This window comes from Eschrichtius robustus, chromosome 12, assembly GCF_028021215.1.
Source record: "Eschrichtius robustus isolate mEscRob2 chromosome 12, mEscRob2.pri, whole genome shotgun sequence".
Lineage (NCBI taxonomy): Eukaryota > Metazoa > Chordata > Mammalia > Artiodactyla > Eschrichtiidae > Eschrichtius > Eschrichtius robustus.
The window spans coordinates 95,096,780-95,117,243 of record NC_090835.1 but is presented as its reverse complement, the minus strand read 5'-3'; the positions used below and the strand labels follow the sequence as shown (position 1 = coordinate 95,117,243).

General features: G+C 39.8%; 1 protein-coding gene across 1 annotated transcript in view; it reads left to right on the top strand.

Moving 5' to 3' along the window:
- CAP2 (cyclase associated actin cytoskeleton regulatory protein 2) overlaps positions 1 to 20,464 on the top strand; it is a 137,200-nt gene that overhangs the window by 46,677 nt on the left and 70,059 nt on the right. Inside the window, exon 4 of the mRNA XM_068557541.1 lies at positions 1,633 to 1,710. Coding sequence (XP_068413642.1) covers positions 1,633 to 1,710 — 78 coding nt within the window. The remainder of the gene's footprint in view (positions 1 to 1,632; positions 1,711 to 20,464) is intronic.

Here is a 20,464-nt window from a genome sequence, read left to right as displayed (position 1 = left end):
TGTTCTCATCTTTCCCAATAAGGAGTCAATCAGTATTGTCTAAAATAATACCATGTATTAGTTTAAAGTATAAACACATAATTATTCCAATTTCTTAATATTTTATATTTTTTTAACCTTAGAATCATCATTTAGGACATAATAATTATTACAGTGCAGAAACTTTTATTTGAAGCTTATCAATTCTTTCTTTCATTTTTAGTATTCAATTATAATTAAAATTTATACTTTTTGTTTTAAAAAATGGCACCTAGGGTGTGGTCCCATTTTACCAAAGTCTCTCTGCACGTAGATCTTAAATGGTGGCTGCCATGATGTCATCTGACATTAATAATGATTCTTTCTAGGTCGTGAGGCATTTTTTAAAAACTTTAATCTTTGTACCTTATGGCACTAAAAAATTATTCTCAATCATTATGCTTTGTCTTATGAGAACAACTGTGAATTTTCGTAAAAACCAGAAAAAAATGCCAAAAATGACTGATTGTGTGATATGAATATTTGGAATTATTTTCTTCTTGGTACTCTTCTGTAACTTTTTAAATTTGAAAGATTAAAGAATTAATTAGTTAAGCATGGGTAGAAGGTAAGGATAAGGGAATATGGTACCATGTGTTTAAAGACATTCCCATCTGCTAAAGTCCTTTTTGGCGGGGGGGGGGGGGGGGGGTTGAGTCCAGGTAGCACTGAAATCTCCTTCAGATCAGTCTTACCGAACAGTGGTAGAAATCACTAGCTCTCGGTGAGCATATCTTTTTCTTTTTCCTTCTTTTTAAAATTTTGTATTTTTTTAACTTTTTTCGGAGTATATTTGATTTACAATGTTGTGTTAGTTTCGGGTGTACAGCAAAGTGAATCAGTTATACATATATCCTTGATGAGCATATCTTTATGGGGATGGCTTAAGGGACAATTTTCTTTCCACCAGAAGGTATGGAACAGATCGGGGCATGAAAGAGGACAGGAGAGACACCCTTTGGAAAACAGTTGCACTTTGGGGCTCAAACATTTTTTTTAACAGTTTTGTTGAGATATAATTCACATATCCTAACATTCACTCTTTTAAAGTATATGACTCAGAGATCTTTAGTACATTCACCAAGTTGTGAAACCATCACCACTGTCTGATTCCGGAACATTTTCATCACCCCCAAAGGAAGCTCCATACTCATTAGCAGTCACTGCCCGTTCCTTCCTCCCACCAGCCCCTGGCAGTCACTAATCTACTTTCTGTCTCTGTAGATTGGCTTATTCTGGACATTTCATGTAAACAGAATCATACAAATGTGGTCTTTTGTGACTGGCTTCATCCACTCAGCATAATGTTTTCAAAGTTCCCCATGTTGTAGCATGGATCAGCACTTCATTTCTTTTGAATGCAGAATGATATTCCATTGTACGGATATACCACATGTTGTTTATCCATTCATCCGTTGATGGACGTTCTGGTTCTTTCTGCTTCCTGGCTATTGTGAATAATGCTGCTATGAGCACTTACTTACACGTTTTTGTGTGGACATGCGTTCTCATTTTTCTTGTGTGTATACCTAGAGATGGAACTGCTGGATCATGTGGTAATGCTCCATTTAGGAGCTCAAACAATTAAACTTTCCTGTTCCTTTTTGTTCCCAGGCAGAAATGGTGCATAGTGCTTTCCAGGCCCAGCGAGCTTTCCTTCTGATGGCCTCTCATTACCAACAACCCCAAGAGGTAAGAGTGTATCCTGAGAGCCAGGGCTGCCTAGGGAATGGGCAGTGTAAGATAGAAAACAAGGAAGCAACAGAACCAGTTACTGTGAGAGATGTCCCGAAAATGAGATGTATAGCACTGCAAGTTCTGTCCCTAATCCAGATCATAGTATGAAACATTTCTTCTGTCTTTATAATCTTATTATGGCCAAATTCACACTGCAACAATCAACATCACCAGTTTAAAAGGTCAACGTATTTATGTCATCTGTATCCTACTCTTTTTACTAGTCTCACAACCATTTTATGATCAAGGAAGTATTTGCTACTAATTTTTAGTTCATACTTTGTGCTGCTTTGTTTTTAGAAACTGTTCACATCTGTCCTCACCTGTAAATTCTATGTATGAATTTGATTAGTTCCTATTTAACAAATAGCATTGTTAGGCTCAGTGTGTAATGAATGAAATTATTCATTAAAAAGTAGACCTACTACTAGCATACCTTGTTAAATAAGAAAAAATAAGAATTGTTGTTTTGACTAAATGTTCTGCATCTGAAGTTTGGTAACAACCATATAAATATAAAAGATAACTGAAATATAACACAATAGCTTAAATTTAATAGCTCACTTTAAATTCTAAAACAAACTCCTAAAGTTGAAAAAGTTGGGCTGAGAATCCTAGGAAGCTAGGATTTGACTTTCAGAGGGTGAATCTCGGCTTCATAAAGAACCAAGACCTGGGACCTTACCCTCCCTGGAGCAGTAGTTCCCAGGCCCTCCTGTGCAATGGGATCACCTGGAAAAGTTTTTCTAAATACCAGCGCCTAGATCTCGCTCCAAGAGGTTCTGGTTTAATTGGTCTGAGGAGTGGTCTTGGCCTTAGGAGGTTTATGGATTCCACAGGTGATTCTAACTTGCAGCCAGGGACTTCCCTGGCGGTCCAATGGCTAAGACTCTGCACTTCCATTTCAGGGGGCGCGGGTTCCTCCCTGGTCAGAGAACTAAGATCCCACATGCCGTGCAGTGCGGCCAAAAAAACAAAAACACAAAAACCAGATAACTTGCAGCCAGAGCTGCCAACCCCCACCCTGGATGGACGTATCATGTCCCTCGTGGGAAATGAGGAGTTAGCACACAGTCGAGGCAGGCAGCTTTGTAGGGATGGAGATAGTCTGTGCTCCATCGTGGATGCAGTCTCCTCCTTGGCTTTCTCAATCCCTGACTTTTTTCTCTTTGCAAAAGAGGACGGTGAAACTAGGAAATCACAGTGTGATACAGCCGTAGCCTACCTTTTCTGTGATTGAAGTGAGAGAAGAGGTGGCTTCGTTGCATCGCTGAGTCTCAGATGGAGGAAAGAACCATCACTTTCCTGGCCGGTGCTCCACTCAATCCCTTTTCTAAGCACAGAACAAGAGGCCTCTCCATTGGCCGTGCACATAAAAGTCACTCATTAAATATTGGATGATAAAGTGAGCGACTGAACAAATGAATGAATATACTGGGACTGTGGCATCCCCAAATAAGCCGTAGTCAGGGATAATGTGTGACTTAGCACGTGGCTATGCAGATTCTTGGCTGTAATATCTGGAGTTGCCCCTTCTTACTCTACTGCATTCTTGATGAAAGGGAGAGGAATGGATGTTTCAGGGGACTCATTTCCAGGAAAGGCGTGTGTTGGAAATGTTCCCTACAGCACTTATCACAGTACTCCAAGAGTAATAAGCCCCAGAAGATCAGTAGGCAAAATAGAAAGCAATTTTTTGATGCCCACCTCCCTTTCTGTGCCCTCCCTCTTTACCCAGAGCACTGTCCTAGTTGCTTCCACTCAACAGAAAAGCAGGTTTGAGAGGTCACCACAACAGTGGTGATGAAAATAGTCCACCAGGCCTAGACATTCCCAGTGTGCATTCTAGAAGATACATCATAAAGATTATCGTAGAACAGATTGTATCTTCTCATAGGAACAATGTTATAATTGTCCATGCCTTCCTCTCTTCTTTCAGGAGAATACTAACTCCTGTAATTTCAACTCTCATTGATATACGATAGTGGTCCCCAAACTTTAGCATGTATGAGAGTCGCCTGCAGGGTTGTTAAGACACAGATTGCTGGGCCCCACTTACAGAGTCTCTGATTCAGTAGGTCCTGGTTGAGGCCCAAGAATCTACATTTCTGAAAAGTTCCCATGTGATGGTGATGCTTCTGGGCCAGGGACTACACCCTAAGAGCCTGTGGTGTGCGGATGGCTCTCAAAGTTACGCCTCTAGCCGCCTCTAGATGACTACTTCTCAAACTCTAATCTTCATCTGAATCACCTGGAGATCTTGTTAAAGTGCAGCGTCCGGGTCAGTACATCTAGGATGGGGCCCAAGAGTCTACAGCTTTAACACGCTCTGGGTCATGCTAATGCTACTGGTCTGTTGCTACATTTTGAGCAGCGAGACAGGCGTCCCCACCTGAAATCCCCACCAGCGCAAAATCCCTTCATAGTCAGATAGCAAACTCATGTTCTTTTCTCCCAGCATGTCTGTATCAAAGCAGACTGTGTTACGCTACGTTAACAAACATTTCCAAAATTTTAGTGACTTATAAGAGCACAGGTTTATCTCTTGCTCACCCTACATTCCTGTGTATGTATGAAAGTAAGGTGACTTACTTTCTAGAGGATGTTATTAAACAATTACTCATATAATGATTTACTTAGAGTTATAATAGGGCTCTGAGAGAAAATGGTAGAAAATGAATCTTTAAAAGGAATATCAGGCGTTGGGAAGGGAAGGTATTTTAGGGTAGGAGGACTTCCCAAGGGGTACCTCCCATCATGCTAATGAAGGTGACCACTTATGCTGCGGAAGCATAAGGCAAGGCCAAACCAACATTAGTCACCTGTGGGCTGAGGGTTGTGTGTGTTAGATGCCCAGACTGGGGCTGAGCACCTGGCCAGCTGGAAGCTAGCAACCTCCTAGAACATCTTGGAATCCACAGTGATGCAAGCATGCAATTAATCAGTCAATAAATATTTATCAAGTGCTTATTATGGGCCAGGCCCCCTAGGAGATGGGGCAGGGCTTGGGAAAACACATAGAGAGTATTAGATGGGAAGAGACCTTAGAAAGCATCTCTTGCAGCAATCTCAATTTAAAGATGACTCAGAAGAGGTTCAGAGAGAGGGTAACTGGTTTGCTCACTAGTCCCAAAGCTGGTGAATTGCCCCCCAGAACTCTCAGCCAGCATGCTTCACCACTACACAGCTGTCTCCAGTGCTCTTCACTGTTGCTTTAAGCCAGAGTGTCAGCCTTCAAAGAGATTAAATTTTGTAGAGGGTCACCATCAAAATGTAAAAGTATTTTATATTTACCAATTATAAGCAAACAGCCAATCAAGCAAGGTAAGCCATTAGTACTACCGAAATTCGGGGAAGTAGGGATCTTGCAGACAAGGGTGATCAGGAAAGGCATCATGGAGGAGATAAAATGACAGTCCAAGAGCAGTAATGCAAGTGCTTCTGATGTAATTACACTAATATTAATAAAGTGGTGAATTTACTTAGCACAAACTCAAAAAAATATTTTCCTGGATTAAATATGTTTGGGAAAATCCCATACTCTGTTCACTGAAGAAGCATGTAAAATATTATTTAAACCTACATTTTCCCAGACTTATTTGACCATGGAGGCTTTTTGTAGAGGGACATCTGTTCATGTCCTGTGGGAGGCTGGTGTACATTTCTTTGAAGTTGTTCTAAATGCTTGATGGTGATTCCTTTTGGTAAATTCTAACTATTAGCAGGGATTCTAAGACCAACTCCAGGAGTCCCACGGCCTAACGTACATGCCCAGTATAATCCTCTCCCCTTGAGTGTAGGAATGAGCTGTGAATTTGTGGGATATCGATCCTTTGATTAGGTTTATGATCAGGGTGATGGGATAGTCACTCCAGTGATTAGGTAATGTCGCGTAAGACTGTCATTGTGGCTGTAGAGAGATTCTCCTGCTGGCCCTGAACACACGAGCTACCACATTGTAAGAGGGCAGCCTCTAGAAGCTGAGAGGGACCCTCTGCTGACAGCCAGCAGTAAAACAGAGACTTCAGTCCCACAAGTGTAAGAAATCAAATTCTGCCAATGACTGTGTGCACTTTGAAGGGGACCCAAAGCTCCAGATAGAAATGTAGCCTTGCCGGCACCTTGATTTCAGCCCTGTGAGACCCTGAGCAGAGAATGTAGCTTCACCTTGCCCAGAAGCTGTGAGATGCTAAATGTGTATTGTTTTAAGCCACTAAGTTTGTGGTAATTCATTATGCACCAATAGAAAACTCATCCAGATTGCCTTGATTCCCTCCTTGCCAGACTCTAAAACAGTTAATTGGTTTTTTAAATAAGGCCGTGAGCCACGGACCAAAATGTGAAGCCGCCCTACCATTTGTTTCTTCTTCCCTGTCCCCCACCCCCATTCCTCCATCTTCACTCCTCCGTTTATCCTGGAAGAAGTAAGATAAAGAGATTCGCCTACAGCCCTGATTGACAGTGATGACAATCCAATTTCAAACTTCCTTTTTCTCATTTTGGACTAAGAAACACGCTTCTTATGTTCTCTATTGTGAAGGGTTTCAAAGTTTTCAACCTTGACCCATAGGAAAAAATGTATTTTATTTCATCACCCAGTTTCTCAAAACAACAGTTATCCTTATCATGTGCAGTTCATTATGATATATTTCATCTAGTCCATTCTATTGCTCTGTTCTTTTCTTCTTTTTTTAAAGACAGTTCATGACCCACTGAATCGATTTCATGATGTACTACTGGGTCATCACATCTTGCACTTTGAAAGCGCCCCTCTCGTATTACAGACATATTACAACGCTCATGATATAGATCATCTTATAAAACATGTGCAGAACATGCTTTTCTTCTCTCCCCTTGTTGTAATTTATAAAAATGATCTTTGGGCAAAAGATTGTTCTAGTCCTTAACAGTATCGTTGTTAAGAATTCTCGTGACAATTTAAAAAGCCTGTCTTTTCCCAGTTGATAGAAGGAGTCTCACATGGAAAATGGCCAAGAAATCCCTCTTCTATACGTGCAGAATTTTTCAAGGGACCCGGGCGCCCTTAACGCTCCATTTACTTTTATACCAGTTGGATCTAGGGAAAATAGGATATTTCTAATTCACAAGCATGAAAAGTGAAGTTCAGTGACACATCAATGACCTGGCCATGGGATCTAGACCTGGGCCCATTACTTTACTCGCCATCCAAAGTTCTTTTCACACTACACATAAAAAGAACTGCACTGCACAGTCATTTATAGGAGTTACATGGCCAAATAAAACTGTAGAAAGTGTTTGGTTAATTGGGAGAGGGGAAATTATTTCTCTTGGCATTGAGACATCTCATATCACCAGGGAGAGATGTGAAAGATAATCTTTAATCACCTCTACCATGAGTGGCCCCCAGATTTTAGCCTGAGCTGAAAATGCAACTTCTACTGGACCAGTGCTTCTGAAGCCCTGGGTGGGCACCACCCCCAAGGAAGGCTATCGCCAGGGGTTTTGGGAGGTCTTCCACCTGGGCCCCGCCACCTGTAGCCCTGGTTAATTTCGGACAGGTAGGAAGCACCGGTGTGGTGGAGAACCACGTCTGTTGTGCTGTAAGTCAGAAGGCATTGCCTTCCTTCCTACGCACACTTGCCATATTTTCTCCAACATGCCTTACGCTGCTAAGACCGGACAATGAAATTGTATGTGTGTATGTGTGTGTTTGCATGGAATTAGTGTGTACCGGTTTCTGACTAAAGGGAAGTTTAGTTTCCAACTAAAGGGAAGTTGGAAAGTTTCCAACTAAAGGGAAGATAAATTGGTCATTGACTGGTCTGTGGATTTTACTCTATTAAAAAGACTGGAAGTCTGAGTTTTTTATTCCTCCAGAAGTGAGAGAAAGAGTTTCTACTACCCCTCCCACTCCTTTTCTGTCTTTATTTGGGCTTGCATTTTCAAAGGAAATAGTGCCTTCCTGTGCATGGAGCAAGAATCTAAAACACTTTTTGTCCTTTCATTGTTTAAACAGTCTGAGAAATTAGAAGGGAAAGGAAGATGAGAGACTCTTTCTGTCCATTCCTCCCTCTAGTGATATGCGTGCCCCAACACGGTGCACTGTTCAGAGCACTCAGTAAAGATTTTCTAAGGCATGGGGCAGTAATCCAATTTGTTGATAATTTATTAATCTTAAACTAAGCCAGAAAGCCTAGTAGCGTTAACCTTAGGACTTGAGCTAATTACGTAGGTACACTGGTAGATCCAGATTACTCATGGGTTTATGCCCATATGTTTGAGATTTTCATAAAACGTATTAATTTGTGGGGGTGGTTAAGAGGAGAGACTCTGGACTTGGGCCTACATGGATCTGAGTCCCAGATCTTCTGCTCATTAGCTCTGCTAATCCAAATGCGAGAAAAACAAATTCATCAGTGTCTCCTACATTTGGGAATCTTTTCTCTTTTTCTGGGTGACTACTGGCAAACTAATCTGGTAAAGTCCACAAGACATTCCCACTGAGCCACTCTAACCTAACCAACTAGTCAGGCTACTCACTTATGCAGTTGAACTCTCTTTGCCCATGTTTCCTTATTTTCTCCCTCCCTTCCTTCCTTCCTTCCTTCCTTCAGCATGCAGGATCTTAGTTCCCCAACCAGGGGTTGAACCCATACCCCCTGCAGTGGAAGCACGGAGCCTTAACCACTGGACTGCCAGGGAAGGCCCTCCTTATTTTTAAATAGGGATAATAGTTCCTATCTCACAGAGTTATTGTGAGGATTGAATGAGAAAAAGCATGCAAGAGGCAGGTGACTGAGTAGGAGAATTCAGTATTAGTCAGGGCAGTCCAACTGCTTTAGGAAAAAGTCCCTAATTCTCAGTGACTGAACATCGTAGACATTTTTTTTCTTGCTCACCTGAGGTCTTCTCTGGTGTTTTTGGTTGACAGTCTTCCATGTGGTCATTCAGGGAACCAGGCTTCGTCTGTCTTTCAGCCCCTACCTGGCCCTAAGTCCTTAGCCATTGAATTGGGAAAGAGAACACAGGATCATTCCTGGGAAGGTTTTATGGGTCAGACCTGGAAGTGGCATGTGTCACCTCTACTTTCATTCAGTCTCTTGGGCATTCCTAGCTGCAAGGGAGGTGGCAAATTTAATCAGCCTGTATGCTGGGAAGGAGGAATTCACAGATTTGTTGAGTATGTCGCCAATCTGCCAGAGTGGGTAACTTGGCTTGACTAAAATGAAGTCTTTCTCAGTGGAAATGCCTTTCTAAACACTCAAGTGGGTTTTCCAGGCTAATCCCCAAGTTCCCATCCAGAGAAAGACAAGAAAACTTTCAAATCTAGCTGTTGAATTTATTTTTATTGTTCTTGGGTATATAGAGAGAGATAGAGATAGAGATGCATGTATATAGAGATCTCAAAGTTTCTTTTAATTAGAATGAGTTCATCCTTTTTTGCCTCTGTAATGTTTTACCGTAAGGTGTAAAATTATTGTCCCATATTTTAAAATGCCGAGCAAAGTAGTCATGTGACTTTGATCTCAGAGCATGCCTTGGGTAAATTAGGTTGTGCTAGTGGCAGGTCTGGAAATTGTAAAGGAAAAGCAAACAGATGAACAAAGCCAAACTCCTAAGTGTTCCTTAAGTCCGTGCCCAGAAAATGTCACAGCGTAGCTCAGTCAGGATTGCTGAATCTTCTTGAAAGATTTGGCCATGATTAGTGCTGCCAAGTTCTCTTGTTAGGGGACATATGACAGGTAACATAATGCAATAAAATAACTCGGGCCCTAATGTAAAATGAAACACCTACTTTAAAAGATTGCCTTAAAGCTTTTTGTCTTCATACAAAGGCATCAAGAAAATATTCTGTTGAGTAACTGCTATTAGTTATATGTGCTGAGCAAGTATTTTTAATGGCTTTTTAAATATGTAATTCTACATTTATCTGGAAAACAGGAAAATAAAACTGCAAGAAAAATAAAAATTAACAGGTTTTCATCTTTTGTGTCATGCTCAGTTATGTTTTCATTTAACAGTGGTATTTCCCAGTGGACAGAATTTCAAAAAGGAGTAGCACTTTAGAATCTAACCAGTGACTCACTTTATGGCCTTTTCCAAATTAACTCTATATTTTCACTTCATAAATATGCATACGTTTTGACTCATTAATATTGCTAAATGGGTGGTTCTCTTCACTACCAACCCAAAAGCACTCAAAGGCAATATATGCTTTTAATTTCTAGAGAAGAGATAGGCTTAAACCCAACTGAAACATCTGCTCAAATACTGTCTATGAAGAGCAGGTAAAAACTGGTTACATACAGATACCTACAGGATTGAATTTTTTGTAACCAGCAGCTTCCTGAGTAGTATTTCATGTTATAGTTGGAGAAGTGAGGCAAAAAGAAGCCTTTGCTTTTCATATGGGCCTTTCCAGGGCCAGAACATTACCTTGGTAATTACACCCTGGCTCCTTGTGAAGGCTGGTGTAGATGCTGGTTAATGAAGAATAAAGCACCCGGGAAGGAAGGAGAGGAAGAGGTTTGTGTGATATCATCAGGGTCTGCTTGAGTTGACAGCCTGAAGCTCCCCAGTCAGGGCTGAATCCCAACAGGAAAGCTAATCATTAGTTTATCAGAATGCAGAGAGGAGGATAATCAGAAAAGAGGGTAATTCTGTCATTCTTCTGCCAGACTGTTTGCTTTAGCAACATAAAGCTGTGAATGAGCCTGTGAGCTGTGACCATGGGTTAGTAGCTTTATAGGTATTTAGAAACCCAGGACTATGGAGGCAGAAGGGATTTGCTAAGATCCTGTCCTGTTGGACATCACTCATGGTGACTTTTTTTTTTTAATCTGATAAGGCACATTAGCTCATTTCTCTTTGTGTAAGACATGAATTAGATAATGAACGGCTTCCCAAAGGAAGCGAGGTGGTTATCACACACAGGGGATTTGGGGGATTATCTGAGGGGGTAAAGGTTAATAAAGAAGGATACTATCCTTTGTTTTATCAACTATTTCATACTAAGTTTGTTACAATTCCAGACTGCCTTGATGGCAAATTCTACATAAAGGTTAGAACTACGTATATGTCTAGGGAATTTTTCATACTCCATTTAGTCAAGTGTTGGGATCACTTTGTATTTTTAATAAAATGATTTTCAACTATTTCTCATTCTCCACTGTGAAGCTTCATATTTGCTTGCCACACACTATGAATCTGATATTTCAAAATTGGTAGGGCATGTTTTTCCCTTGCGGCCTGATTCAAAAATTAATTTTAAAAGTGGTCATTGATGTTGTTCAACAGATCTTTGTAAAATTTAGCCATACATATTTTGGCCTTTGGATTTTGGTACTTGTTCATCATTTCAGTAGCCTTAATGTGAGTCCTCTTTGCAAGACATAGCTTCTATCATCTGTACAAAGCTGTATATGCGAAAATAGCAGACAGGGAGAAGGTAATTCCAGCTGACATTCCAGTCTGGATCCGCTGTCATAAATTACTTAGCAGAGGGCATGGTCCGTTACTTTTTATGGTCATGTTCTATATTTGTATGTGCTGTGGGCCGGATCACATGACAAAAGCATCATTTGATATTAGTGTTTATGTGCACCAACTAGTGAGGGCTGGATTTAAGCTTCACTGTGCAGCACTTTTAATTTGTATACTTAGCTCTTAATTGAAAATGCGGACACTCCCCTAAGTACTAAAATTACAAATAATCCAGAATACATTTTACATAATTGTTTTTAGGAAAAGACAAACTACTGCATATCCTAACTAATTGAAATGCACTATGCCTTCCAGAGATTTTTAAAACGTAAATTTTGAACATGAACAAGTCGACATCGCCAGAATAATAAAGACCCGTACTCACCACTTTACATCATCCAGCCCCTCCCCTAAGTTGAACAAGAGAGTGTCTTAACTACTGATGGCAATTTCTTTTAATGAAGATAAATTTCCCAAACTAATTGAGAGAAGAAAACACATACGTGCCATTTTCCCCCCTCTGCCTTACACATTGCTTTTCCCAGTGCAGCTGAAAATTTAGGTTTCTAGCAGCAAACACCTAGAGAATGGACGATTACTTCTTTTCATAAACTAAACAGGAAAAAGGAATGTCAGCTTTTGGTGGATTAACTGCTGTGAGGATTAGTGTTTCTATATCTGGAATCGCTTATTAGATAAATTTGCCTGTTAAGTAGTGACTTCAGATCTTTGTTAAACCCTGTTCACCTTACATACTCCAGCCTTCTTTAATTTCCTCAACTCTATTAATTTATTTCTCGGAGCCTTTTTTTTTTTTTAACCAAACATTTATTGGATCCCTCCTATATAGCAGTCACAGCATTTGGCATTTCTACATCTATCATTACCTCGTTTGTATGAGAACATACTTTGGAAAAATAGGGTCTGGGTGATGTTATTTGTCATGATTCATATATTCCTGCACTTATCTTCGCTGTCACTGCCCTCACGCTACCACCACGACCACCATTCGAACTTTCCCACCCGCTCTCCTCTCTTAAGGAACATATTCAGTACGCCTTCTGACGGTCTCTTTAAAGCCTTGAACGTCCTCAGCACCTTTATGGTAGTTTCTGTCAAAACAGAAGTAACTTGTTTATGTGTTATTTTAGAAACATTCCACTGTTATTTTTTGTGCATGTTTTCCATCCCCTCAACAAGATTCTAAGAGCTTCAAGGAGCTTTCTAGTTGATGTATCTTTGCTTTTCACTGTGGTCTTAACTATATTTTATTTGATGTCAAGTTTGATAAAAAGACAAGCTCTGGCTCCTGACACTTTTGGTTGGTTTGAGGAATAAAAGCTGGGTTAATAGATTCCAGTGGCACAGGAAGGGAACAGAGGGACAGAGTGAAATGACATTTTTATTTAGTGATACTGTTATCTTTTACCAAAGGGAAAAAAAAGAACTTGATATTTGGAGGTATGTTTGGTACAGATTGAGATATCAATTGAGGTTATAACTGCTAAAATGTAAGTCACGGATCAGCCACATAGAGTGAGCCTTGAAAATGTATTCCTTACGGGGGAATTTGGAAAAGGGAAGGTTAGAGGAAGCACAAGTGGTGTGGGGTTAGTGAGGCATTTCATTTCAAGGATGCCGTTTCTCTTATGCACTCTTTCACAAAATGAGTGCCTCTGAGGTTACCACAGAATGTTTCATTTCTGAACGTGTGGAGCGAATGACAAGAAATTATCACAGCCAGATTTGGGTGACAGATGTAGCTCAAGCATTCAATGATGTTAAAATATAGGTTCTGGGAAGAGTGTGCTGACTAAATTCACATGGGCTGTGGAGATCCAGCTGGCCTGATATTTAAATGCTGTTGGAAAATGTTCCAATTAGATGGTTTCTTCCCTATATGGAGTTTTCATATAAATTGTGAAGAATGGTACGTTCTTGAGGTGGTGAAATTGTCGTGAGTGTCCAACATCAGCCCTCTGAAGCTGGTAATTTCACAGTTAGAACCACAGTGACTGCGGTGCAGAAGAACTTCAGGCTTTCTTCCGCCTTTGTCCACTTGGGTTCTCTATATAGGATAATGGGCAGCACATCACCCAAATCAGATTTCAATGATTCAAACAACAGGAGTACCATCATTTTCTTTGGCTGGATATCCTGTGGTTGAATGTGTTCAGGATTCCTCCTGGAAAGTCATAAATTGAATTCTGTTTTCCCACAGGAATAGGGATATAATTTGAAACTTCATGTTTTACCAACCCCGACAGCAAATGAAGCACAGACAGGGCAAACTACACATCATAAAAACCAAGATACAACTAAAACATTATAATTATTTAAAACGGGGAAATGTGGCTCCAAGTCCTGTAAAGTGGTTATAAATATGCTGTTCAGTCTATCTCTTGTAAAAAATAAAATACAGTGTGTGTGTGTGAAAAAAAAAAAAAAGAAAAAAAAAAGAATAAAGAAAAATAAATAAATAAATAAATAAATATGCTGTTCACTTTAATTATGAGTCCCTAATGAATTTTAACTGCATATGCCACACATAAAAAATCTATATTATAACTTACCAATCTGAAACTGATGATGGCTATAGTAAATATTCATCAATAGTAATTTTACTTGACTTTTTTAGAATTTGAAGGATCTTTTTGTAGAGATGTGCTGGATGATCCATTGTCTTTGAAATATTTTTTGTGGGAAAATGAGAACACTTGCCTCTTTTCCTCTTTTGACAGGATTTCTCTGGTCTAGACAGAGACATTCAGAATCATTCTGTAATTCTCTAATACTGTACCTGAGATTGAATCATCCTTTTCAAAGATAGCAACCAAAGAATCACGGCATTCAGAGACCTGATCAAGGAGTGTGTTTGGGATGGGGCTTTTGGTTCTGATGGTCCCATCAACTTTTCTTTGTTGATATTTGAAGGTATATTTGGTACGGATTGAGGTATCCCTCTTTGCTGAGTCAGAGAAGAGCAATGGGAGGAAAGAGGGCAAAGAAGGATAATCATGTCCCCTTTTTAATCAGTTAGAAGGGAGGGAGGAGGTTTGGCGCCCGGCATGTGTCTGTGCACCTGGGAGCTTTCTAGCACATGACCTCTCTAAACCACTCTGCTCTTGTTTTCTTCTTCGAGTCTTTGTCCATCATTTGTAGCCCCCAAGGCCCGGAAAGTGTTAGAAAGTAGGTGTTAATTAGTAAGAAGGCAGCAATAAAGGAGTGAAGCTGTGAGATAACGGGGCTGCCCGTGCTGTTACAACACGTCATCAAACCACTTTCATTTCCTTTGACTTGTTATTAATATCTTTATTTCGAGTCAGGTTACCCTAAACTTCGTTGTTTTCCCTGGATCGATTGACTCCTTAAGCTCTTTGGTTGTCCCTGGCACTGCATTAATTTGATTGTTGACTTAGGTTGTGAGTAATCCCTTCAATTACTGCCAGTCAGTACCAGGGAGGATTAATATAATAGAATGTGATTATTCAGTACTTCTGAACGATGAACACCCAGCCCTGTGTCCAGTGCCCGTATTAGGTGCTCAGTAAGAGACTGAGTGAGTTAACCATCTAAAACCGACAGAACCCCAGACATTCAGGATGGTTAAGCCCTTCTCCCTAGATCACTTGTTAAATGACTATCTGGGAACCTTCTCTTGCCTTTGTGTTTGTGGAAACAGACAGTACATGGGAAGTCAACCCCAATCACTTTTTACAGTGAGAATCTCAGGGAGTCTGGAAGAGCAGAGTCTTCTCTCCGTACTTATGGGATAAATGTTCTCTGGCAGAAAGGAGATTCATACTCAACAAGACCATAGGAAGACCTTAGCATAACTATCTCCTGGCCTATGGGTTGCTTATAAAAACATATATTATTATTCCCACATAGATAAGGAATAAAGCACAGAAAGATTACTCATTTGGTATCCCTCAATAAGAGCAAAAGAGATTGAAAGCCACGGTTTTCCAATCTGATTATGAATGTATCACCTCAATCTCTCTTTCATTTGGCTTTTTGGTTCCTTTTTATTTTCTTAAAATGCTAATTAAGTTGTGTTTTTCCTACCTGAACATCAAGATAACTGGCTTATAAGATCTCCCAATTTGTGGGTGTCACCACAGATTTCACCACTGAGCTTTTTATTGCTCTGAAGTGTTTTGTGTGGTTTTAAGCTTGTTTGGTTTTTTCTGTGTGGAACACTTATTTTACTACTGATGGGTCTTCAAGATGGATTTAGCTCATTTAAAAAGAGTAGTTTTGCTGAAATTTCTATGACCTGCTCATTTTCTTGACTCTTCAAAGAGGATGAACATTGTTCCGTTTTGTCCCTGGTTTTTTTTTTGTTTTGTTTTTTAAAAACTGAGTTTTAAGAAATTCTAAAGGAAATAACATAAGGAACATTATGCTCAAATGACATATTATTTCACACCCTCCTCAGTTCTATGTCAAAGTATTTTTTGTTTTTTCACATAGAACATAATTAAATATTCACATTTTTTCCTATCAACAAAATCCATATATTTGTAATTTTAATAGATGTACTGTATTCCATAATTATGTATGACATGATTTGAATGGGCATTCATCTATTTTTTTTTTTTTTAATATTTCAGCTTACTTTTTTTTTTTTTAACTTTGGGTTTATTTTATTTATTTATTTATTTATTTATTTATTTATTTATTTATTTTTGGCTGTGTTGGGTCTTCGTTTGTGTGCGAGGGCTTTCTCTAGTTGTGGCAAGTGGGGGCCACTCTTCATCGCGGTGCGCGGGCCTCTCATTATCGCGGCCTCTCTTGTTGCGGAGCACAGGCTCCAATCGCGCAGGCTCAGTAATTGTGGCTCACGGGCCTAGTTGCTCCGCGGCATGTGGGATCTTCCCAGACCAGGGCTCGAACCCGTGTCCCCTGCATTGGCAGGCAGATTTTCAACCACTGCGCCACCAGGGGAGCCCCCATTCATCTATTTTTGAGTTACTTTTAGTTAATCATAAATTCTTATGATCCATATCTTAATTTTTTATTCTATTCTCCAAAAAATTTTAACCCATACATGTGAAACATTATTTGTCTTAATAAAGCAGAATGAGTAGAGAATTGCATCAAACAATAATCAGTCTTTATAAAGAACAAACCACCCTCCAACGTCCTCTGCTAAGCTTAAGGAGAAATCCTGAAGAGCTGGGGTGGAAGGATAGTTTCAAGAGGTGAAATTCTAAAAGAAATTTAAGGTACAGGGGTTGGGCCATGGCTTGCCTCTTTTATTGATATTATTTATAAGAAAAAAAGTTTTCACCTGTATGATATTGCTTAAATAGAATTCAACTGATACTGTTTTTCTAATATTTGTGAATATTGTATTATATGTGTATGTTTATTAAATGTGACTGTCTCCCTTATGTGATAGATTTATCACATAAGGTGCAAGACCTGTTTTAATTGGAAAGAAAATATTTTCAACTCTGCCATTTAGGTTGTCTCATACACCTGTTAGTTTCTCCTTAGCTACTGCAATTTCCATTTTTGTCTCTATTCTTTGTTCAGCTTTATTTCTGTGCTTTGTTCAGGCATGTCTTGAACAGTGTTTGTTATGCAATTACTAGTTTTATTTCTTCTTGCAATTTCCTCACTTTTCTCATATGTATTTTTTTATGTTGCTTGGGACATAAACATTTACTATTTTAGATAGATTGTGTCCATTGCAATCCGATAGTGATCCCTCACTGCATTTTATTCAGGATCCTTTTTTTAACCTGATAGCATTGTAAGTATCCTTGTTTGTTTGACCTCCTTCTAGTTTCTTTGGAAACTTATCTAATCAATCATTCCCTTCTTTCTCTCCCTACTGACTCCTGTTTAATCTGCAAACCAAATCAAGTTTCTCTCTCCTTTAAAAAAACAAACAAACAAGAATGGCTTCCTTGACCACCTACACCATCTCTTTCCTCCCCTTTACTGCCAAACATCTTAAGAAGACTCTGTCCTCTCTCTCTGTCACTTCCCTGTCACTGTTCGGTCTCCTGTCATCTGTCTTCTCTCCTTATCATTTTACCAGAAAAGACTTTCCCATTGCCATGGTATCTTCCTAATTGTCCTCATGCCATTCAACCTCCTTGAAGAATTTTTATCAATGACTGTCACTCTCCTCAAAGTTTTTCCTTCCCTTGGGAATGAACTTTATTCTTTCTAAGTTCTCTGTTTCATTTAATTTCTTTCTCTGACTTCTCTTCCTTCCTCTACTGCTTAAATGTATATATTCCTTCAAGATTTCACTCTTTATCCACCGAAGAGGACTTTCTCAAACATAGTCTCTCCCTGGTCCATTTCATCAATGTCCATGGTGGAATCAATCACCCCTATGATAATGGCGCCAACTGTCCATCTCCAGACTCCAGGCCTTACTCCTTAGCCCTGGGTCTGGACTGACCCTGAGTGAGCCTCAAATGGACTTTATTTGGAGACACACAGACACCTCACCCAAACTCTGTTCTCCTTCCTGGTTCTTTCTCTCAATTGTTGGAACCCCAAACCACCCCGTCACCTGAGCTAGAAACTCTAAAGTCCTTCTGACTTCTCCTTGTCCTTCACCCCTCATGTCTAACCAATCTCTGAGTCCTGACAGCACGCTGACCACAAGAATCTATGGAATCTAAAACCTTTGCTCCATTCCCAGGGCCCTAATGCAGAAAAAAGGAAAGGGTGAGAGAGAAGAAAGGAAGAAGGAAGGAAGGAAGGAAGAAAGAAAGAAGGAAGAGGGAAGGAAGGAGGAGAGGAGAAGGAAGGAAGGAGGAGAGGAGAATGAAGGAAGGGATAAAAGAAGGTGGGAAAAAGAAGGAAGGAGAGAGACAGAAAGAAGAGAAGAGAGAAAGAAAGGGAGAAGATAGACAAAGATCACCTACTTTTTAAATGTTTTAAGTAAAGGTATTACAAGCATGCTTTTTAAAAAAAACTGAAATAAAGAAAAGACATAAGAAGAAGAAAAAATCCCACCACTCACTGACAGACACTACAGGTTTAGCCTCTTACAACTGGTCTCTCTGCCTCAGAGCTCTCTCTCCTCCGATCTGTTCCCCATTCCCTCATCATAGGTACTGTTACAAAACAAAGTGAACGAACAGAAAACAAAATTAATCTGGAATCCTGCCACTGTTTCCCGTGGCCTGTGCAATCAATTCTATAGACTCCATAGGATGACATTCAAGGCCCTTGCAATGTATTGTTTCTGCATCTGAATCCTCTCCCCAGAACTCCTCCCTGACAACAAATCCAATATCCCCGTCACGCTGGAGGACCAAAGTTCTGGGAACATGTATGCTTTCATGCCTATGCATGAGCAAAGGAATGATGGGCCTGAAATGTCCATCCTTCTCTTCCTACTCCATACTTTTGTCATTCTAATAGATATATCATATTCCATAATTTGATTAGCTATGCTTGGAAACACCAAGAGCTGCTTTCTTCAAGAGCTCAAGGTCTAATGAGGGCCAAAGATAAATCTAAATGGGGTACATTGTAATAAAATGCTGAGCTGATGGGGGCTCCTAGGTAGCAGTCTTGAACACTGCCTGCAGGTTGGGGAAGTTAGAGACAGAGTCACAGAGAAGGGACCCCTTGAACCAAGTCTTGCAAGATAAGTAGGATACAAGTGTGTGAAATTTCATCTAACAAATGGAAAAGCCCAGGTATCTCTGCTCTTGTATGTAAGTGGGTTAAATCTTGGACAGTTCTCTCCCATCCTATCTATCAAAATGATGTGGTGCTAAATTTATTTTTTTTAAACAACAGATTATTAAATTTTATTTTTTAATTCAGTCAGTTACTTTTTTGTTTTAGTAATAAGCAAGTTCAGGCTGTATACACTTATACTCTTTGATTCATTATTCGTCCTTAAGCCCAAGTAAACTTATCTTTAGTGTAGTCATTTACTGATTTCTCTTTTCATTTCTGTGTTTTCTGTGGTGGATTTTACACTCTTTATTTCTTTTCAAGCTAGGCCAAAAGATAACCTTAAGTGTCCTATTTCTTAACATTTTAGCATTAATGTATTTCAGAAAAAAATTTAATCGCTTCTATTTATTTCTATCATTAACTAAATAAACTTTGATTCCCTTTCAGGAAACAAAAGCAGCCTTTTGTTCCCCTTCTACTATTCGTTCTGTGTAGTTATTATCTGAGATCCTTTTGAGGCTCTGTTAATACCCAATAGTTCTAAGAATTTATTTGCTAATTTACCAACTGTTTTCATTATTAATGAAAGGATTATTAATCCTTGCATAATATTCTAATTCATTTGTTTCTCAAAGAGGTCTTTAAATCTCCTACAGTGACATAATGGGTGTGAGATTTTGTGACCCACTGTTTGTATTTTTAATTGGCCAATTATTTTAAGTCCTCTAAGCCTTTTTTAAATTTTTTAAAATAAATTTATTTATTTATTTATTTATTTATTTATTTATTTATTGTTGGCTGCATCGGGTCTTTGGTGCTGCGCGCGGCCTTTCTCTAGCTGCGGTGAGCAGGGGCTAGTCTTCGTTGCGGTGCATGGGCTTCTCATTCCGGTGGCTTCTCTTGCTGCGGAGCACAGGCTCTAGGTGCATGGGCTTCAGTAGTTGTGACGCGGGCTCAGTAGTTGTGGCTCACGGGCTCTAGAGTGCAGGCTCAGTAGTTGTGGCACATGGGCTTAGTTGCTCCACCACATGTGGTTCCTGGACCAGGGCTCGAACCCATGTCCCCTGCATTGGCTGGCAGATTCTTAACCACTGCGCCACCAGGGAAGTTCCAAGTCTTCTAAGTCTTAAAACATTCTCCTCTGCCTTCAAAGAGTAAGGTGACCCTGGTCAAGTACTTTCTCTTGGCTTTGTCATAGTTTCTCCACCCAGCCCACTTCTCCTCCAAAGTCTGAGGAGGGAAATCTAATTGCATTATTATCCTTACATCATTAAATTCCAGCTTCCCTTATTTGTGATAGCTTTAAATCTTTGCCTTTGTCTTTTTTTTTAAGCGGTAGAAAAGAATATGAAGGGAAATTCAGACATGGGAAATCATCCACCACTGAGTAGATCTATCTGGGTTCTCATGACGTCTGTGCCAAAGTTCTATTTCCATTCAGTAAATTTTCTGCTATCTCTGTTCCTAACTTTGTGCTCATCACAATCCTTTCCTGACTCCATTGGATTCCTACTCTTCAAAGCCTGAGATTCTTTATCCTGTTTCCTAGGTGTGTTCGTTTGCTAGGGCTGCCGTA